This window comes from Chrysemys picta, chromosome 7 (assembly GCF_011386835.1).
Source record: "Chrysemys picta bellii isolate R12L10 chromosome 7, ASM1138683v2, whole genome shotgun sequence".
Classification (NCBI taxonomy): Eukaryota; Metazoa; Chordata; order Testudines; family Emydidae; genus Chrysemys; species Chrysemys picta.
The window spans coordinates 112,962,953-112,985,827 of NC_088797.1; the positions used below are offsets into that span (position 1 = coordinate 112,962,953).

Consider the following 22,875-nt stretch of genomic DNA (forward strand, 5'->3'; position numbering starts at 1 on the left):
TCTACATAAATACATAGCAACATGTATAATGAAACAAAATCACCCCTCCCCCCCAGATCCTACCAAAATAAGATGCCCCACTACACATGCTTCTCCACCTGGGGAGACTGAGAGAACAAACACCACATGACAGGTGTGTGGTCATGTTGCTTATAGTACTGCTGGAAGGCATTCAGATAGTACAGTGATGAGTGCAATATAAGAGCATATATAGAATAGACTATATTAATATTAGCTGTAAAGGACAAGACTACATTTTCGTTGTATAGAGCTAAACAAGCAATAATATATCTATTGCTATCTATCTATCCACACACACACACACGTGTACGTACAGTCTGTCATATCAATTTGTCAGCAATGACAAATATTTATTTTTAAATGCACTGTTCACCGTAAGTGATGTGGTTTCTAGCCAGTTGTTGAACTAACGTGTTAGTGTTTTCTCTTTATACATTTGTGAAGGGACTTTATTCCTGGAAGTAGCTCTTGGGACAGGAGAGGTCCCGGGCTCTTTCTGTTGTCTTTGTTTTGCTAAGTTTAGTTTGCTGAATATTTATCTTTCTATGGGATAATAAAATTGACATCTTCAAGGAAGAGGTAAATTAACAAAAACATACATGAAAAGGAATACCTAATGGAAAGTACTCCCCCGAGTGGATACATGTATAAATTGTGAGAAAATAATCCCCAAATGCAGCCCCTGGGTCTTGAATTATTTACACTCTTTTAATCCTCTTAACTTCAAATCAAGATAATTCATATTGCTTTAAAATCAAGCTTTCAGTTGTGCGTTCACAAATAATTTCCTTGTCATTCACTGCATTGAACAAACTTGTAATCCGCTCATATTTTCAACATGGAATCATTTGTCTGTTTATCCTACAGCCTAACAACTCTCATCTTCATCCCTACTTACTCTTCTCAAAGTCATGTTTTCAAGTTCTCTGCCCAAATTTCTTTATGCATGAATAAAACTGTCAACAGTAAATAGGAAACTGAATGCATTGCTTCTGTTTTAATCACACCTGATATGAAACCGCTTTCAGGTTGTAACATGTTCAGAAAACAGCTAAGGAATTCAAAGTTGGATTTGACAGTCTACCTTAAGAAAAGAAGCATTTCAGGGATGGTTTTAAATTTGTATTGCTTAGTACAGTACCTGACAGTCTGGAATAGCCCCAGAACTGTTCTTTTCATTGGCTAAATACGTTTCGAGGGGGAAAGATTCCTCTTCGTGTTTGGAGATTTGCATGTATAATTCCTCACACATCCAAGATGAGAATATGCCCTTTTGGCAGTTTTTACTGATTATTATTTATCAGACTAGAGTCTTTGATTAAATATGTATTTTAACACTTTTAACTACATTAATCTTAGAATGATTCTGGATGGTTAAATATATGATTTTGTAAGTACATATGGATTAACTGTTGAGTTATGCAAACATAAGTACATAAGACAGGCAGTAGGTGTACTAGGATTATACAAAAAAAATCTCCTTATGTGACATAATTACATCTCACATATATAGCAGCTAGTTTTCAGACTGTTTGCTTTCCATTCCAAAAAGACCATATAATGCGCTTGCTTATCAAACAATGTGTTCTTCAGCTGTGAAAAAAGCCTGTTGAATAAAGAATTCTTAAAACACTCACATAACTCAGAAATGGCTAACCATAGACTGTTTTTTAAGTTTGGAAAAAAATCATTGGTACTTGTCTCAGACCTGATCGCTGTGTTTTGGGCTAAAGTGAAATGCTGTATTCCAGATATAAGCCAGTTAGCTCACATCTTGCCCACAGCTGAATGAGTCTCAACTTCCCAATAATTTCACTCGGAGTTGAGGACACCTAACACCTTGCAGGATTATCCTCTCAACAGTTCTGAAGAAAAGCAACATCCTGGCTGACTTACGCTGCCATAAGGGGACATATAGTAAAAGATGGTTTCTTAGATAATTGAGTCCTAAACTATTCAGGGCTTCACATATAATCAACAATACACTGAATTGTCCCTGGAAATTAACAGAAAGGAAATATATATATTTGAGCACCAGTGCTTCGTTTATGCCAGCATATCCCATAAAGGAGGCAGGCACAAATTTTGAAGGGTTTTCAAACTCCGTTTTAAGTAGAATGCATTGGAGTAGTATAGCATATAGGTAACAGGAATAAATAACCTTTGTGAAGCCTTCAGTAGAGAGGAATGGTAATACCACCTTGACAGCAGTAAACAATCAAAGGCATTATGGACCATTATCACTACCTGAGAATCTAAGAACAGTGGCGGATCACTAGACTTGTACACCATTTTGGCAAAAGGAAGGCATACACCCTCAATACTTGGTACATGCCCTCTTTCAACTTCTTTATTAAATGCCTCCCTCTTCTTCCCACTTAGCGGTATTAAATCTTGGCCCGTTTACTTTCATTTAGATATCTTCCTTATTCGGTCATGGGGGAAGTAGACTGTAAAATCTGAGTTTGAGGGAAAGGAGACTTAGACCCAAGTATCTGCATGTTGATAACAGTGAAGCTCACAACGTCTAACAATCTCTCATAGTAGCTTTGCATACATGTTGAATAGGAGTGGTAATAAAATGGAACCCTGTGAAACCTCAAGCTTGAGAGGCCTTGGGGGAGGATTGCTTAGCGTTAACTCTGGGGCTACTCAGAGACGAAGGACTAAATTCATTGAAGGGCCGCTCCATCTACCACACAGGAGAGTGGTCAATATTTCATGATCATGGCATCAAAAGCTCCTGCTACATGTAATAAAAATCTAAATAGGCACCTTAATGTGATCTATCAGTAGGAGATCAATAACTGATATAAAAACAGTCTGTTCTATACTCAGGTATGAAAAAAAGCAAACCAATAGGAATCAAGGAAATATGCAGAATTCAGATGCAGCTGGAGCTACCCCTTAACACCACCTTTGTTACCTTCCCTAAAAAAGGAGGTTTAAGATAGAATGGTAATTAGCAAATTTATTAAAGTCAAAAGGTAATTTTCCAAGCAAGAGCCTAACTATGACCTGGTTAACAGCAGCTGGCGTTTACCCTCCACAAACATGGTGGTAATCTTCATCACTAAAGCTCCCAAAGACTCTCCAGTGGCCTTAACTAAGGATCAAAGTCATGGGTCCATCCCAGAGATACTTGGGCACAGCTTCATAAACACATACTAAATCCCAGAAACTGAAACTAGGTGAAAATCAACCAAAAAAGAGATCGCATTTCTCACTTACTGCTCTGCGATTGTTCCTTTCTTAGGTAGGTAGCCATAATGATCCTGAGCTGAATGCTCTTGTCAACAAAATATTGACAATTTCTTACAGCAAGAAACACAAATCAAATACCGAGCTAAGGCAGGCTGGCAGTCAGACTGCCCACAACTTAGAAAAGTTCTGCTGTTCTGCATTTTATAGATGACAAGGCTCTTTACTTTGATCAAAACTGCTACAAAAAAACAAAGACATTCAATATGGAACAAGTTTATCTTGCTTGTAGCAACTTTTTCTCCACCGGTACTCTAGGATTCTCCAACTGTGAATCCTTGTGACCTCAGGATACAATGTGAGGGGGAAAAGGCATCGAGGTGCCACAGTGTAAATGTCCCTATGCAACTGATATTTATAATGTTCCACTAGAAGGACAGTCACTGAGCAGCAGCATGCCTAGAACAATCTGTAACCTCATTATGTCCATCAGTTTCCACAGGAACAGGCCCACCATCCTTCCAGAGGCAAAGATTGGCAGTGATTCTATCCCAGAGCAGGTAATGATCAGACCATCATGAACGCCTTCTTTTAACACCCCGTATTTTCAATCCTGTCCTAAAAATTAGATGCAGAATGTGAATATAGTCATGAGAGGAGTCAGAAACATTTGAAGGTAGTCTCACAGTTGCCACGAGATCTTGAGCAAATACACAAAAGATATTGATGACATGGACACTGAAGTTCTCCAGAACAAGATGTCTCCACATCTGGAATCGCCTGAACCAGCTGAATCTTTCAGCAAGGTCTCTTAAATGGAAGTATGATCAGCTCCTTCATCCATGACTAAATATATTGGATGGTAGCAGTTTAACTAGCATTCAGTGATGTGCTATACAGCATGAGCCATAGGTTAGAGGCTCTGCTCGTCATTGCCCTGTAGGAAGCAGAAAGAACACAGTAAGAAAAGAAATTGACTGGTGAACGGAATCAATTTGTTGCCCAGAGCAGAGGAAGAGAATAAATATGGAACTTTTTGGTGCAATATTTTACAAACACTTTTGAATTTTCGCCACATTAAGTACAGTGTGAGGATGCAAGTGCAGGGAATGTAATGCCATAACTTAGAAAGGAAACATATAGTCAAAGGTAGGCTGATGCATAAAGTGGCCAAAGCTAGAAAAAAGTTCTGCAAAGACACCAATACCAGGCATGTGCGAAAAGGGAAAATGATCTAGAGAAAAGAAAAAATCCCAGGAATAGATACGTTTTGGGCTTGTTTTCATTTTTCACTTTCCTCAAACATTGACAAGACAATTTATAAATAAACAGAATAAAGAAAAAACTATGGTGAGGCCAGATATATTCCTACTGCTCACCTTGGCTCATAATTTTTAAGCACTTGGCATTAGATCTGAGAGTGTTTAGCTAGATCAGCAGGAGAAATGACTTGATCTGCAGGTTAACAACACAAACACTTCTTAGTAGCAATTAAGATGTGCAAACATTATTTACATATCTTTGTGATCACTAGAAAATAGACACACTAATCTAGTCTAAAAATTGTTTGCTGATTTAGATTTCACCATAACATTCATTATAAAGGGCTCTCTTCATATTAAATATTACACACCACCTGCTGCACAAAGAAAGCTGTGATACAGAGAAACAATTCAAGTTAACAACAAAGTAAATTATCAGTCCTTCATCTTGTCGTGGTCAAGGCATAGCAACAGATCACCAAAATTGGATGATGGGAGAGGTTCCTTTTTTTGGTTTTGTCAAACCTTCCCAAAATGTTTTTGGTTGCTTTTTCAATGAAAAATCAAACCCATAACATCTGCAGCTTTGATAAAAAAAATTATTTTCCAGTTTTCCATTGAAAAACAGAAAATGTATTTGAAAGTTTGTTTTCAATTACAAGATTTTGTTTTTGCCAAAATTACTTTTTGACAATTTTTTTTTCACCACTTCTAGTTTTAGCTCAATCTTCAAAGAAAAGTTCCAGGGTGCTCTACAACTCAAGTCCAAATACAGATGATTTTATGTACAACTTTTCTTTCTCATTTGTCTGATGTTGACTGAAGCCAACAAGGATCTGAATTGCAGTTGTGCATAAGCTGGTAGCAAAAGACACTACCTCACACGTCACAGCTGGAAACCAGCTTGTCAAGTACATCCTGAGAGATTCTAACAGAGATAAGTCAGTGGCAAGTTCAGTCATGTCGGCAAAGTGAGTTTGGAGTCAGACACAACAACTAACAGTATCATGCCCTCACTCATTCACAAAGGCCCTCACCCTGTCTCAAGTTGGTGGCACAATTTGAATGACAGAGATTGAAATTATTAAAGGACATGATCAACATAAAATGACAATTCTGTCTGAAATGTTTTACCTACTATCATTACTATAGCCATGTCTTCACCTACAGCGCTGCAGCACATCTGGTGAAGATGCTCTATGGCTATGGGAGAGAGGTCTCTTGCCTGCCTAAGAAAACCACCCCTACGAGCAGCAGAAGCTATGCTGATGGAGAGAGTTCTCCTGTCATCATAAAAAACACCCTCCCCCCCGCCCATGAGCAGCAGAAGCTATGTCAGTTGGAGAAGCTTTCCTATTGGCATAAAAAACATACCCCTGCGAACAGCGGAAGCTATGCCAGTGGGAGAAGCTCTCCTGCTGACATAGCACTGTGCACGCTAGCGCTTATGTTGGTGTAATTTATGTCTATCAGGGGGTGGAATATTCACACCCTAAGCGACATAAGTTTTGCCGACATAGGTGGTAGTGTAGACATAGCCTTAGATTATAAACTCTTTGGGGCAGGAACTGTCTTTCTCTTCTGTGTTCGTACAGCACCTAGCACACTGGGGTTCTGGACCATGACTGGTGCTCCTAAGGGCTAAAATAATATAAATAAATAATAATAATTGCAAGTAACTCCTAAGACTACTATAACTGAAAGAGATTGGAGAATGTTTTCTGTTTTGCATTGGTCAGCACTCTGTACATAGTCAGCGTGACTGTATCACTATAATCAGTTCCCCCAGTTATTTGTGTGGGGTTTTTTTATATAATAATATGGGAGTGAGGAAGAAAAGATTCAAAAATAGGAATATTTTGAAGAAATTTTAAAATCACAAAAATTAGGAGGGAGATAAGGTGGGTGAGGTAATATCTTTTATTGGACCAAGTGGGTCCAATAAAAGTTATTACTTCACCCACCTTGTCTCTAATATCCTAGGACCGACATGGCTAGAATAACACTGCATACAAAAAAATGGTAGGGGCTGTCTAAGGCTGGTATAGTGCCTGAAACTACTTTAAACTCAGATTTTAAAACGGACTAGATTTCAATTTCTTATTTCAACACTTACATAGAAATCATATGCCAGCAGAGGGCGACCTTTCCAAATTGCCTGAAAACGAATCCAAAATGAGTCTTTTTGCATAAATGGGTTTCTGCAGGTCTTGAAATGATAAATACTGCTGGATCCCAGTGGGTGGAATTGAAAGAGAATTCCTGAAATGTTCTCTTTCCTCACCTTTCAAGTTAAAAACATAATTTCTTATTTAAAGGAGAAATATTAACCCTCCCCCCCCCAATAACTAGAGAAAACTTCTGAAAACTAAAATTCCCTCTTTCCTCTGCAGTGATAAAACAGACGAGTTTTAACTCTGCTGCAGCTTGGAAAGGCTCTGAGCAGCAGCAGGGGCACTGAGACTGTTTGTAATCTCTTTAAGACAGTCTGCAAGTAGGGTTGCCAACTTTCTAATCGCACAAACCCAAATACCCTTGCCCTGCCCCTTCCCTGAGCCTCTGCCCTGCACAGCCCCTTCTCCCAGGCCCCACCCCCACTCACTCCACCCCCTCCCTTCGTTACTTGTTGTACTCCACCCTCACTCACTTTCACCATGCTGGGGCAGGGGATTGGGATGCGGGAGGGGTGAGGGCTCCAGCTGGGGGTGCGGGCGCTGGGGTGGGCCCGTGGATGATGGGTTTGGGGTACAGGAGGGGGCTCTGGGCTGTGGATGAGGCAGGTAGGGTGCAGGAGGGGGCTCAGGGCTGGGACAGGGAATTGGGGTGCAGGCTCCGGGAGGGAGTTAGGGTGTGGGAGGGGTTTCCGACCTGGGGCAGGAGGTTCGGGTGCAGGCAGGGGTTCAGGTTGTGGGCTCTGGCTGGGCAGCACTTACCTCAGGTGGCTCCCAGTCAGCAGCGCAGCAGGACTAAGGCAGGCTCCCTGTCTGCCCTAGCCCGTGCGACTCCCAAAAGCAGCTGGCACGTCCAGCTCCTAGGTGGAGAGGCCAGGGGGCTCTGCATGCTGCCTGCAGGCACTGCCCCTGCAGCTCCCATTGGCCACGGTTCCCAGCAAATGGGAGCTGTAGAGCCGGCGCTCAGGGCAGGGACAGTGCGCGGAGCCCCAGTGCCAGCCCCTGTGCCTAGGAGCCCGACATGTCTGACACCTGGCAACCCTACCTGCAAGGGGTATGCAGATAATGAGCTGAGACTACTGCTCATTATGCAGAAAAGTGCTTTTTGACTGTTACCTTTTCCTTCCCTCCATTTGCCTCAATACTGCCAAACCCAACTGTTCAAAAATCACACGAGTGTCTTAAAAATCATGAGATTTTTATTTTTATTTTTTAAAACTACCATTTTGGGTTCTTTTTATTTGCCTTTTGGGTTTTGACCTTTTTTGGGGGTGGGGTTACACTCAGATCACTTTTTCAAACTTTTCTCCACAACCCATGAGGGCTTTTTAAAATGAAAGCCGCTCGTCTCACAGTCACATGATTACAGGAGCTGGGATGTTAAGAAAACCACCAAATATTGTGAGAGGTGTGATGAAATTGAGAGTGGGCTACACTGCATCTCTTTTGTCCACCATTGTGTCTTGTCAGGAAGCTAGGTTTGTATGCTCTCTGAAGCAGATAGTGCCTAGCACAATGGGGACCTGATCCTTGACTGGGCCCACTAGGCACTACTGCAATACAAATGACTAATCATTGGATTACACTCAGTTCACATTTGGAAGGTTTTCTCTGCTGCTACGAGGGCTAGAAACCCTTTTTAAATGACAGCTGAAATTCTGCAGCGGTTGGCAGCCCTGGCCCAGCACTTCCTCCTCCAGCAGATTTTCCAAGTTACGTCTCAGGGAAAATCACAAAGCAAAGCCCTTCCCAGCAGAGAGCCCTCCAGCAGATGGCAAAGGGGGAGAGTCTCCCCCAGAGTAACAATCTCCCCATCTGGGAAAAGGGGGTCCCCCTCCCCCACAGAAATGAGTCTCCCTTCCCCACCCCTCACAACAGAAACAATGTATTTCCCTGACAGATGGGGGGGGGGGGTCTCTTCTCCTGCACAGGGTCTGTCAGTCCCCCAATTCACAGCGAGAGTACCGCCCACCACCCCCGCTGTGAGGCTGAGCAACTCGCCCCATCCACGCCTTGGCCCTTTGCCTATAGTGACATGGCGTCGGGAACAACGGCCAGAGGCCACGTCACGTGATACATCCTACCGCCTCCCTGGCCTGGTAGACTACGATCCCCATAGTGCCCCGCGGCGGCATCGGGCGGAGGCTGCGCTTCAGCCACCGCCGCAAAGTGTCGCGGCTTTGGAGCGGCGCTTTACGGCTGAAGCTCGAGTTTGCTTTTCCGCAGCTTTGCCCTGCCCTCCTGAGCCGGAGGTTCTGAGCCCTGGGATGTAACGTGCAGGATGGGAGGTCGGTTGTGAGCTCCCCGCCCCCCCAGCCGGACCGAGCGGGGCCCCCCTCCCCCGGGCAGGATGGAGGAGGAGAGCATGGAGGAGGAGGGGGGCAGCAGCAGCAGCTATGAGGCCATGATGGACGATCAGAACCATAACAACTGGGAGGCCGGTGTGGATGGCTACAGGCAGCAGCACCCTGCGGGCCATGCCCAGGCCCCCCTCGGGGACCGGGCCCTGCAGCTGCCCGCGGATAGGAAGGCCCAGAGGGGGCAGCAGGAGGAGGAGGAAGAGGCCCAGATGGTGCCAGAAGCCAATGGCCTGATGAAGGGCTGTGACTCTACGGGGGCTGCTGGCAAGGGAGGAGCCGTCGCTGCTGCCACCATCAACACCTCCACCTCCAAGTTCTGTGAGTGACAGAGCCTGGCCTGCCCCTCTCCTGTCCCGCCCCAGAGAGGTCTGCACCCCACCCCGAGACTGCCCCTGGGTCCCACCAGCTTCCCACACATACACCCTGTGACCAGGGGTCCCTGGCCTGGAGTCTGTACCAGTGCCACCACACACACGCCCCGCCCCTCGCATGCTCACACTCTGTGCCTGGGGTCTCACACCCTGTCCTGGTATTACACATGCGAGTCTACCCTAACTGCCGCTTCCCCACCCCCTTCTGTAAAACTGAGCTATAGCTGGGACTTCGCCTGTGTGTCTGAGCTACCCTTCCCTCCACTTTCTGGTGTCAAGGCTGAAACTGTTCTCTCTCCCACCACGTGCTCCCCTCTCTCATCCTACTGCTTAGCTAAAACTGTCACTGTCTTTCGCTCCTCCTTCCCTTTGAACACGCTCTTTCCCCCACATACCTGGACGGGCCTTGAGTCTGTTCTCAAACTGGTCCACTTCCCTGACTGTCTCAGCCCTTGCCTAATGTGAACTAAGAACAAAAATATTTGAACTGTTGACTGTGTTGGAAGTAGAAAGCATCCCTTCACACTCATGCTTCCCACTTGCCTCAGAGTTGGGACTTCCCAGGCTGCCTGGCTCCTCACCTGGTGGGCAGTTGGGGCTCCAGGCAGTTTGGTATCAAGTATCAGAGAGGTGGCCGTGTTAGTCTGTAGCCACAAAAACAACGAGGAGTCCGGTGGCACCTTAATGACTAACAGATTTATTTGGGCATAAGCTTTCGTGGGTAAAAAACCATTTCTTCAGATGCAGTTGAAGAAGTGGTTTTTTTACCCACGAAAGCGTATGCCCAAATAAATCTGTTAGTCTTTAAGGTAGTTTGGTAGTTTCAGAAAGGTCAAAATGGAATGTCATTTCAGCTTCTTCTGAATGAAATTTAGGAATTCTGGTTCTGCAAGAAATCTTGAAATTTAATTTTTCATTCTATTTTGGAGCAATTTTGTTACACAAAAAATTCTGAAATTTTGTTTTAAATGTGAATTCCAGTTTTCAGACAACTCTATTTTTTAGGTTTGAGGGTGAAGGAACTACTGTGTTTGCTTTTGTGTTGTGTGGGTCTTCTAAAATATAGATCTATCATTAAAATGGCAGATTTCTTTTTGTTTTAAAGCATATTTGAGCATTTGTTCCCAGAGCTTCCATGAAATAGCTATGTATTAGAAGGTATGCAGACCTTCATTTATCTTTAGAATTCCCTTATCCAGTACTGCTATGTAAAAACTAGTAAAATGGTTTAATCGGAATATTTATGAAATCATAAACAAGTGTTCGGTTCATTAGAACTCCTCAGTGTGATAGATCAGTAGTTCTCAACCGGGGGCCCAGGGCTCCTTGAGGGGGCTGCGAGCAGGTTTCAGGGGGTCCGCCAAGCAGGGCCAGCATTAGACTCGCTGGGGCCCAGGGCAGAAACCCGGGACCCCACTTCAGGGGGCTGGAGTCTGGGGCCATCCGAGGCTGAAGCCGAAGCCTGAGCAATGCAGCTTTGTGGGGGCCCCTGTCGCGTGGGGCCCCAGGCAATTGCCCTGCTTTCTATCCCCTAACGCTGGCCCTGGCTTTTATATGCAGAAAAACAGTAGTTGTGGCACAGGTGGGCTGGGGAGTTTTTATAGCATGTTGGCGGGAGGAGGGGCTCAGAAAAAAAAGGTTGAGAACCCCATGATAGATCACTTTGGCCTGTCACAGATAAACCTTGGTGGTATGTGTACATGGGCAACATAGATCTTAGCCTCTGCAGCTGCTGCCGAAATGGCATAGTCTATAGAGGCACTGTGATCTGAATGCAGGGCCGAGAACTCCTGTGTTTTAATCCTGGCTCTGACACTGACTCCATTTTTGGCCTTGGATAAACCATTTAATCTCTCTGCCTTAGTTTCCACATCTGAAAAATGGGGATAATAATTACTCCACAGGTGTGTTCTGAGGATGTTTTGAAGAGATAAGTGTGTAGGAGTGAGGAGATGGAAGAGGAGAGACAAACCAACAATTTCTCTCCTGCCTTCACCACCTCAGCAGCAGCTTATTGTCTAAACCAGGTGTTCTCACATCAAATTTTTTGGTGGCCTCAGAGTGCGGCCACTAACTCTTGCTGGTGGTGGCTCTTACAATTTTTTCTAAAACACTTAATTAACTTTAGGAAAAACAAATAAATATGCACATATACACGTCCAAATCATTGTAATATATTTATGCAGTAGGAAGGTGGTAGTAAATAGAGCTCCCCAGCACACCCAGACTTTGCTCCTATTCTTGTGCTCGGAGTGTGTCCTGGAGCGGGAGCCCCTCACAGTGCCGGGGAGCTGCCAAGCCTGTTGAACAACTGTGGTACCTACAGCAATGTAAACAGCGAGTGCGGCCCCAGGCGTGGGAAGTGCCAACCACTCTCTCTGTTCCTGCCTCCTCCGGCGCTTCAGCGAGACTGGGCACTCACCGGCCATCAGTGGAGTCCCAGGCTTCCCGTGCCCCAGCTGGAGGGAACGGGGGAGCTGCCCGGGGGAGCGCCCCAGCGACTGAGTGCCGCAGCTGCTTCCGCTGACGAGCTGCCTCCGGCACTGGCCCCACTTATCTCCAGAGGTGCTGCCCGGAGCCCCCAAGGAGGTTGCGCAGTGCAGGGCACCGATCCCTGCAGGCAGCACCAGCATAAACACCAAAGTGGTGCATCTCGCTGCCCTTGGTAACAGCTACTCAGAAGCAACAGCTGGGTGTTGCAGGGAGGGGCTGCTTCTTTGTTCCCCGCTTGTCCCTCTCTGCCCGTGCTTTGGAGGCTGTCATGGCTGCAAAAAAATCCACTGGTGGCACCATTTGAGAAACGCTGGTCTAAACTACTCTTCAGTCTTGCAGTTTTCAGCACGAGTGCAGTTGGATCCATTGCTGATCCTCATGTCATGAAGGGGCAGTTTTCTAAAGGTAGACAAGATTTTAAACAGAATACTCCCAGGCAGCAGAGTAGAACTGACTAGGAGCATGTTAATTTCACTCTTCTTGCTCTTGCCCTATACTGTCTCAATCCTCCTGTGAATGGTTTTTCCATCTCTTGATAAATTTGAAGTCCGGTAACATCTGAGTAGATCCTGCTCTCTTGTTTCCTTCCTGCAAAATAGAAAATAATGACTGGCGGTGTAATATTAATTTACTTGCAGTGTGTTGATTTTGTTTCTGGTTTAGTTGCAGACCAGTGTACTTTTTTGTCTAACTACTCCTGCAGGCTTGTAGGGGGAGATGTTTGAAGGCTGACCCTTTTAAATGCATATTGGGGGGGGGGGTCAAATCTAGTTAAATATATAAATGATATTCTGGTAGGGTTGGTAGACCGAAAACTAGATAGACTTGATATTGCATATTTAATTTCACACTGTCCTCCTTTTGTTCCCATAAAAGATTTAAAATAAATTACTTCTCTGGTGCAAGCTGTGTTGTTCATCGCCAGATAGATGATTATAAACCTAATATTTATAGAAGCTGTAGGTTTTTTCTAAGGTCATTAGAGAGTCAATTCATGTCGTTTTACTTAAAATATTGAGAATTTATCTGTGTTTTAATCGGATCATAAGATAATTGTAGAAAAAATGGATAAAGCGCAGTTTGCATCAATGCACAATGTGGCTGTAAACTGTTTTAAGTTAGGCTTTTGCCCTACTTGCAAACATGGCCAATATGGGTTTGTTGCTCAGCTTAATAAAATCCTTGTTTGGCAGTGCAGCTAGCAGCACGCATGATCGTCAGATATGCTGACATGTGTTTACCCAATTTATGTAAGAACTTAGTTATTAAGCATTCTGTATGTTCATTTTTCTGTGTAAACAAATCCATTGATGTAGACAAAAAGTTTGAAATTTACTCTTGGTAAGCATTCTGAGTGGGAAGTAGTGGTGTGAAATGCAACCACAGAATGGATTCATAATCTTGCTACATTATGCCAGGCCGCAGCTGGGGGAAAGTGCCATTGGACATTCTTTTAACTTCCTGTACTACTTTGTCTAAAAACAAAGAACAATATGGAATGGTCGTCGTATGAAAAGCAACAATTTCTACAGGTAAACTCTTCATGCAGCATATGACAGACTGTTTTCCAAAAGTATTCATTCTTAGAACTAATTTGTTATAGTTGTGAATGGTGATTGCAGGAGGAAAACTAGAGTTATTTTTCTTTTATTGTTAAATGAATAAAAATATGAGATGCAAGATGTGCTTGGATATATTGATATATTTGAATGACACTATCTAGCAGGCTTTGCTAATTTAGTTGGAATTTTTTTCAACCGTGCTTTGCAATTGCCTATAATGCAGTTTCTTCCAACTGGCTCTTCCTGATCTGAATTACCTAAGACCTATTAAATAGGGCTTGCACTGTAGTTGAGAATAAAGATTTACATTACTCTTGGCACTTCTGGATGATCTTGCAGGAAAATGTGCTGGTTGCTTTTTTGCTGAAAAATGAGTCAGTGCTGCCATTGGCAATATGGAGGCCCTATGCAAACCAGTTTCAGTCAAGCTTTCGCCTCTCTCATTTAACACTGCTGATGAATCTTTCTGCATTTTCAGCTTTTCTCCTCTCCTCTTATGCTGAGTTTTCTTTATTTTGGAATAATGCACTTCACAAATCCACATGGACTGTGAGACCTTTGTGAACTAATCAAAAGACACAGAACATATGATTTAGCATTTAGCCATCATGACAGTTTGCAACCACTGTTTGGATGTTCTCTCTGAGAAGGAGTGGGTCCCTATAGGTGCTTTAGAAACTGTAAAAGCTCTGTTGTTGATTGCAAAGTCATCTGAGCGTAGGTAAGGTTGGATACGCCTTTGGAACTGATGAAAAAGCTTCTTTAAATTTCTGTAGAGCCGCAGAGACCAGACCCATAATGGTAGCCACAAGCTGATGTGATTGGATTTTATATCAGGGAAGCCGCGGGATTCTGTTTGAGGTTAATGGTGTTTTTGGAAGAATTCTTGAGTTTTCACAGTGTGGTTTAGGGTTGTGTTAGGTATTACTATTTTCTCAATATGATTTAAAAAGTGTGCTGTACATCCTCACGTCAGAAGTTTGGGATTATTCCTGCTAAATTCTCTCTCTCTGCTGTCATTTTATTTTTGTTGTCTGAATAAATGACAAATAACCCCTTGTCAGACCTTGACATGCATAGGCATTCTTGGCAATTTGGACACAATATTCTTCTGTTTTACTTTGACATATAATTAATAGCAATAAGTAGGCACAGATTTTTTTTTCTACATGGATACATGTAGCTATTGTTGGTTCACTTTTCATGTTAGACTAATCGCCTTGCATTAATGTCCATGTTAACTCTTTTAGTTTTTCCTTTAAAATTTCTTCACTTGCAGGATCTATTAGTCGATCTGTGAATTTAAATCTGTCTGGAAGAGTGTTCAGGGACAAAGTGCTTCAGTCTTTTTTTTAATTTGTCACTTTGTGCTATACAGGAAGTGATGTTAGCATAAAAAGAACTCTGTAGCTTTCTTATCAATTTCAAGTTTATTTTAATGACAATTATTGATTGCGCTTTGCTGTTTTTTGGCATTTGGATGGCTTCTGAATGAAGTTGATGTGGAAGAGTTCATGGAAGTCCTGGAACATGAATATTTTTTGACTATATTTCAATTATGACCATGACATTGAAAATATTGGTTACAGAATAAAACTCATCAGCATTCTGCTTTTCCACTTTAATAGACAACATTTAATTCAGTGGCACATTTGACTTTAGGCTCTGAAGAAACTGAATTTCTACACTTTCTGAGATGAGCACAAATTCCTTCTATCTTGCTACTTTTCAAATCTTGGCAGTGTTTACAATTTACCTGGGAAGAATTGTTTGGTTTACTTCTGTCCTTTCAAATCACCGGTTTTCTACCACTTGTTTCAACAGTAGTCATAGTGCATCAGATAAAATCATACAGTGATAGCTGGTAATCGGTGGTTTGCAGGATTGATCAGCAGCTTTCACATTTACTATGATTTGAATGTGAAATAGCCACTGGATGATTTCAACACTGAAAAAATAAATAAAAATATGTTGCCAGATTTATGTAGAACCATATTATCAGCTGCCCTTTGGAGAATTGTATAGAATTTTCTTATAATATTTTAGAATGTTTTCACTTACAGATTGAAACTGGAGACTAATGATGTTGGTGTTTTAAAAACAATAACCCCCCCCAAACCCTCTACTTTCAAATATTTGTGATATTCATAAACAAATGAAAAAAATACAAATAATTCACCTAAAAACTCACTGAGTTGGTCTCCCTACCCTCCACCCTGCCCTTGCTCTCGATAAAACTGTTTTTGCACAATCTCAATGTTACCCCCACAAACCTGATCATCAGGCAGTATTGTACTAATTCAGCATTTGTTCTGTGTTAGTAGATATGGGTGGGAAAGAAAGGGATGTGATGTATATGAGAGCGAGAGTTCTTAGAACTCTGGAGTAATTTTTTTATTTTTTTTATTTAAAGAATAAAATGAGCAGAAATTGAACAGTTTATAGTCATTGGACTGTTTGATATATAAACATTTTGGTTGGCTTCAGTTCAAGTGTGTGTGGCAATCAAGTGCACTTTACTCCTGAATGGAATAAATAGTGTTTGTAGTAGCTTTCTAATTAAAATCTACTACACAGTACTTCCAAAATCTATAGATTCCAGCCAGTTAGTACACTGCAACCGCTACCTGTATCAGAGGTTTATTCATAAAAGTGTCACTTTACCCTTTCCCTCTTCAAGACTGAAACTGAATAGGTTTTCAGGTTTCTAGTGCTTAATTCTTTGTGGTGCCACAAAAAAATTGATAGAGCTTATAACTCTGTTTAAAAATTGATTCCATTTAGTTCCAAATTAGTTCTTAGGTCACTCATTTTCTTTGTCACTATAGCTTAGTTTAATTACACTCAAATCTACACAAGGGTTTGGACTAATATTTAGTGTTGGCTGCATGGAGGCATTATCTTTTGGATGAGACTTTAAACTAAAGTCTCTTCTTCCTCTGGTGACCAAATGGACTTTAAATATCCCAACATTCTTTTTAATAAAAGCAGATTGGGCTGTCCAAAGCTACATGTAAGGTATTGTTGAGAATAGCTACCCAGACACTGGACAACTGAGTTTTAGGGCTAGATCCATAAAGCAGTTTAGGTACCTAATTGCCACTTCGAGCACCTAAATCTGGAAATTAAATCCTCAAAACCCCTAGTCAGCTGCCACCTAACCATGTAGGTGCCTAAATTCCCACCTGTAAAGTTCGCCTGCCGCCGGCCATGTGCACAACTGCCTTAATCCTAACACCACTGAGCAGCTTGGTGACTAAGCCCTGAAGGATGCTCAGACTAAATATTTCCCTGCTTGTCTCTCCTGCAGGGCCAAATCCTGTAGGCATATTCTGAGGCGTCCTACTGGATCAGGCCATGCATAAAAATCCAAGGAGAAGAAGTTGGTCTCTTCCTTATGCACAATAACCCACTGGTTAGGACATTCACCTTGGATGTGAGAGATCTGGGTTCAAGTCCCCTCTCTGCCTGATTTTGAGACGGCTCTTGAAGCTAGGTCTCCCACCTCCCAAGTGAGCACTCTAAGCCCGGGTGTGGGTATTATTCTGTCAAGTTGAAGCTGTGCCACTTTGTATAAATTACTTAAATATTCATTGTGCCAAAGAGAGCGAGACTGATTCTCCAGCACAGCGGTGCAGGCATTCCCCTAGGAGGTGGGGACTTGAACTTTGGTCTTATGCTCCAATGACTATTTATTTATATTGCTCTCCTCAGCATTTCCTGTTGGCTAGCTTAGGCGGCTCCCCACTCATCTTGCTGGCTTTTGTGGATCCCATTCTTAGATGCATCACTCTCCCCAGGCATTGCATAGGGAGCCTGGGTGCCCAGCTTGGGGAGGTAGATTCCACTAGGTGACAGGGCACCTAAATGTTACATGTTGTAATGCTGAGCTTGTCCCCTTTGTGGCTCTAGTCCTTAGTGTCGTAGATAACTTTCACTTCGCAGATTTGCTGGAGTATAGTGGCATGCTGTCCGAACGAAGGTTTAGGTGTGGCTAAGGCAGGCTACAGTACTCGATAGTAGTGCAACATACACTGCTGAGTGTCCTAAAGCCTCTAGTGTCCGTCCATTTGTAATGAACAGAATGTATAACAAATATTAAGCAAGAGTGAACAGATAGTTAGTTTTTGCCAAGATGGGCTGGCAGTATAGCATTGTAGAGTTACCCAGTCGGCAAAACTGCTGAATCTGAACTAAATGCTATAAGAAGAAATATGTAAAGTACCATTCTACTGAGAAATCTTTGCAATTCGGTTCTGCTGCCGCTGCTGCTATTCAGACACTTGCCTGACTCACACCTGTTTCCATGCCCTTTATATCTTACTTTTTTTGTTAGTGCCGTCTTTCATGTTGCACGTTTTGCCTGAAATTCTGTCCCTCTTGTTGCATTAAGCTACCACGCTCCCTTCATTCAAATCGCAAACTAAAACATGTTTAGTTCACTAATCCCATCAATTTTAATCCACCAAATAGAGTAGTGATGCTACATTTAGAAATGTATTTAAAATACCTTCATGGTTTCTGACTATATCCCTCTCCAAAACGTTGTTTGAATTTATGTTGTCCATTTAGAATGTGAGCTATTTGGAACTGGAGCAGTCTCTTCTTCTGCTCTGTACAGCACCAAGCTCCCTGCTCAGATAATACACTTTTGAACTGATCAGTTCAGATTTGGGAAAAAGCATGCTCTGTATTGTATTGTATTGACTATCCAGTGTCTTTCGGTTAGTTGGAACTTGTGTTCAAACTCTCTAGGCCTTGGCTACACTTGCGGATTCACAGCACTGCCAAGCGCGAGTGTAGTCGCGCCGCCAGCGCTGCAAGAGCTTTCTCGCAGCGCTGCAAGAGCTCCACCTCTCCGAGGGGAATAGCTTGCAGCGCTGTGAGCAAGTGTGCAGCGCTGCTGGCGCTGATTACGGTGGCGCTTTACAGCGCTGCACTCGCTGCGCTCAGGGGGTGTGTTTTTTTCACACCCCTGAGCGCAGCAAGTGCAGCGCTGTGAATTGCCAGTGTAGGCAAGGCCTCTGAGAGCAAGAGCTAGCAAAAAGGTCCTGCTAATGCAATACACTGTGTGTTTTTGAGGAAAAAGGTGTTGTCCATTCTAGAATGGCTGATCCTTGGAATTGTTCCATGGGTAGTTAATCAAGCTTTCTTGTCTAAGAAGAGAGAGAGAGCTTTAATTTCAGCTGTTAGGGGCTTGACTATGCCTGTGTGGATGCACAAAGTGTGTTGGGGAAAAGGACACAAGGAACAAAAGTGGGATGGTGGTGGAGCTCAGTAGTATATTTAGTCTTAGGTACTTACGTCCCCCATTACCATAATATCCGAGTGCATTGCAATTTTTAATGTATTGCTTCCTGCAACATCCCTGCCAGGTATGGGTGTACTATGCTTCTCTTATAGAAGGAGGACTGAGGCACTGAAAGATATAGGGCTTGTTTACATGGTGCCTTACTTTACACCCCAGCCAATGGGGACTAGTGTTCACCAGTGCGTTGTGCACTAACTGGCTCATATGGCCCCTTGCTGGCATGCACAAAAAGTTCCCTAGTGCGTGTTAATGGTCTACATCAACACACACTAGGGAACTTTTAGGGTATATCTACACTGTTTTAAAACTGGTGGCGGTGGGTCTAGAGACTTGAGCTCATGCTATGGCACTAAAATCATCTGCGTAGATGTTCAGGTTTGGGTTGGAACTCAGGCTCTGAAGCCTGGGAGAGGGTGGGTTTCAGATCCAGAGTTCCAGCCTGAGCCCAAATGTCTACACGGCTTACATTTAGTGCTGTAGCATGAGTCAGTCTGTAGACCTGGGGTCTGAGACTTGCCACAGATTTTGAAACACAGCGTAGACATACCCTGAGTTTGCACCAGCAGGGTCCACATAGGCCAGTTAACACACAATATGCTGGCGCACATTATAATTTACAGCCCACTTAGTATGGACTAAGGCACCATGTAGACAAGTCCTAAATTGTCGCTGCATTGACTCATGAACCCTGTAGTCAAGAGAGTTGATGGTCTCCTTTAACATGGTTGTTGTTTGCAAACCAATTGAGAGGGATTGTTCTGGGAAACTTGCTCCCAGCCTGCCCTTGTTCTTCCGCTGTGGGAGAGCTTAGTGTTAATCTTTAATTCTGGTTTCCCACACAGTTGCATAATATGTTATAAGCCAAGTCACTGAGCCACTTTCTGTTTGTTTCATATTATCATTATTGGAGCTTCCAGGGTGGTGATTTTCCCTTTCACAGCAGAATTGCTAACTATTTTTTGGGGCCACAAAACACTGACTTAGCAACCTTTCCATTTCAGTAAACATGAGATTCAAATTGGGGTATAACCTCTATTGTGAAAGATGGGTGTATCCTAACAAAGATTAAATGCACTTATTCATATGAAGTTCTTTGCGTGCTTATCAGTTGTGATCTGACAGTTCACCAGCCTCTGAGTACCTCGGCTAAAAGTGCAGTAAAACACAGTTTTTTCTTTTTTTCTTTTCATAGTAATGAATGTTATAACCATTGAAGATTATAAGAGCACATATTGGCCAAAGTTGGACAGTGCCATAGATCAGCTTTTAACTCAGAGTCCTGGTGACTACATCCCTATCTCCTATGAACAAATATACAGGTAAGGAAACCTTTAAGCACTACATAGCTTCCTTTCAATTGAACGTATGTGGAAAATCTTTCCTTACGTGCTACATATGTCACTGATTTTGTCTATTATATAAAGTGCAACCCATTTACTACTGATGTGGTTAGAATCCGAAAAAATAAGTTGTCCAAATACCCTTGCATCTCCTGTCGGGGAATAAATGCATTTATGCTTGATCTATGTAGATCAAAACCATGATCACCTTGAATAAGTGAAAACTATAAAAATAAAATACGGTGCCCTCACAGAATTTTGGTATAATACACCCAGAAGTGTGTAGCACACCCTTAATTATGGCAGTAGAGGGAGGGGTTATGGTAAGAAGTTGAGTGAATGCCTCAAGTAACCTTTTAGGGTATGATTACACAGCAAAAAAAATCCCCATCTTAACAAGTCTCTGAGCCTGTGTCAACTGACTTGAGCTCACGCTTCAAGGCCAAAAGTAGCAGTTCAGACATTCAAGCTTGGGCTGGAACCCAGGCTCTGAGACCCTCTCCTCTCGCCAGGCTTCAGAGCCCGGGCTCCAGCGTGAGCCGAAACGCCTACACTGCTAATTTTAGCTCTGCAGCACGAGCCTGAGTCAATTGACCCGGGTCCTGAGTCTCACTGCCGCAGGTCTCTTTTTGCAGTGTAGACATACCCTTAGATGCCTGATCCTGCAAGGTGCTACGAGTCTACTCTAGAAAAGGATTAGTGATTTATATTTCTAAACCTGGGATGAAAGGGAGTTTTTGTCCTGTGCGTGGCAGCTATTCAGGGAGTAGGAGAAATGCTGGTGGGAGTAGATGCAGCTGCTTATATTGGGTAAGGGGCTGACTCTTGCTAGTGACACCAGCAGATTAAAGGCACCTTCCATGTTCCTTAGCAGAGAACTGGGCGCCAGGAATGCAGTCCTATTTCAACTCTATTTCATGGGGCTTGTGGCCTCTCAGCTCTTGTCTACTGCCGTCACTAGGACAGAGCTTTCCACTTCTCCCTCCCCATTTCCCCAAGCTGGATCCTTAGAAAAAGGAGCCAGATGGGGAAAATTAAATTACCTGCCACATTGCCTCTTGGGCACTGCCTGTTGCTGCCCTACTTGTTTAATAAAAGTATTTATAATTTTTCAACAATTACAAAATTAATCACCTCTACCCTGCTCTTCTCTCCCTCTCCCTGCACTTAGAAAATGCTCTCATCAGTCTCTGGCCTGCAACATCTGTATCAAAAATTCAGAGGGATAAGTTCACTTTAATTCATTAGATGGTTACTGAATCTGCATTCTTCAGAAGTAACAGATGTTCTCCCCATCTAGAAATCTCAAATGAGCACAAAGCCAGCAATAAAGACAAGCTTAGCACCTACCAGCATTGACCTATGATAAACAATAGACACAGCAAATCCAGACCGTTTTTTTTCCCCTTCAGATAATTAGAGTAACTCTTTACTCCTTTAGAAATAAAAATAATTGGTCACAATCATAAAATGAATGATATATTTTCATAAGAAACTAATCATAAGGATAAATAATTTTAAATTTCTCCCAAAAGATTTAAATCTCAGAAGCAACAATTGGTATTCAGATTGTGATAGTGCCTACAGGCCCCAACAGAGATCAAAGCCTTAGTGTTCTAGCCACCATACAAACACATAGTAAGAGACAATTCTTGTCTCACAGAGTTTACAAGCTAAATAGACAAGGTAGACGAAGCATGGGGGAAAGGAAGTATATATTTTTGTATACCGAGACATAGATGAAAAGACTTGCCCAAAGTGTTGCAGGAATTCAGTAAGAGAGCCAGGACTTGAACCCACATCTCTTGTTCCAGTCCAGTGCCTTAACCAGAAGACTGTTTTTCCTTTCCAAATCTACAAACAGCTACACATCTTTATCTTTCTCACTGTCTGAGAAAGAGATGGGAAAAACAAAGACCTTCTGGACTTAAAACCTAAGATGTACTAAATAAAGGAGCCAATCCTTCTCTCACACACAAAGTACTTTAATAAAGTTTCCCTATACACTGATTATTTTTCCTGTATCCCTGAGGAGTTAAAAATAACAGACACAATCTGTAAAGAGCATCTCTTAGAAAATCTGAGGTAGACGGATCAGTTGTACTTCTAGCACTTTTTGTAAGATCTCTTTAAATCTAATAAAAACTTAGAATTTCGATCACCGTTATTAGAAAATTTACAAATCTCAGATTATTTTCCATTCAGTTATTTTCTAATTGTTCTATTTGGGGAGTTGATAATCTCTCATTAAAGTGTGGGACTGTGCCAAAAGGAACAGCAGTCTGGTAGAATTCTTTCAGCTTCCTTAGAGTAATATCAGAGCAGTGATGACTCAGACTCAGCCTGCAATCGGGAAGTGAAAACAGGATCTGAAAATGGGAAATAAGTTCTAAAATAGAAGTGTTCAAATACAAAGTTAAACACAGAAACCTATATGCATATACAAACATTGCTGTCTAACTACAGCTGTTTGCTGTTTAACTACATAAAGAAATGCAGAAATTCAGGGCAGGAGTAGATATAGCAGCAATTAAAGTACAAACCTGCACAATGTCACGTAGAACTTTGTAAAATGACGTACTATTTCAAATGAATCAGTCCACTTCACTTATTGTGGGAGTGGCCATATATTGTGCTGTGTCTGAACAAATAAACCCCACAGCCATGTGCTGTCTTTATCTAAATGTACGTTTAAGAGGTCACAAAACCAATCTCATCTGTCTTATTCTATCTCCATTTCTCTTGATCCAAATTACACTGTTGTTTCTGACATTAATGTATTC

At 42.6% G+C, this 22,875-nt stretch overlaps 1 protein-coding gene and 1 long non-coding RNA gene across 3 annotated transcripts in view; one reads left to right on the plus strand and one right to left on the minus strand.

Moving 5' to 3' along the window:
• Positions 1–710: 710 nt before the first annotated feature.
• On the minus strand, positions 711–8,718 carry LOC135972796 (uncharacterized). The gene is made up of 3 exons (XR_010589319.1): positions 7,418–8,718; positions 6,601–6,768; positions 711–4,159 (listed from the first exon to the last, which is right to left on the minus strand). It is a non-coding gene; the product is annotated as an uncharacterized LOC135972796 (long non-coding RNA).
• A 113-nt stretch (positions 8,719–8,831) lies between these two features.
• The window catches only part of CACUL1 (CDK2 associated cullin domain 1), a 76,628-nt gene continuing 62,584 nt past the window's right edge, over positions 8,832–22,875 (plus strand). The window contains exons 1-2 of one of the 2 annotated variants that reach the window (XM_005284154.4): positions 8,832–9,333; positions 19,945–20,071. In XM_005284154.4, the coding sequence (XP_005284211.2) occupies positions 9,006–9,333; positions 19,945–20,071 (455 nt within the window). In that variant the 5' untranslated portion in view covers positions 8,832–9,005. The remainder of the gene's footprint in view (positions 9,334–19,944; positions 20,072–22,875) is intronic. The other variant, XM_065552379.1, reaches the window with a different exon arrangement.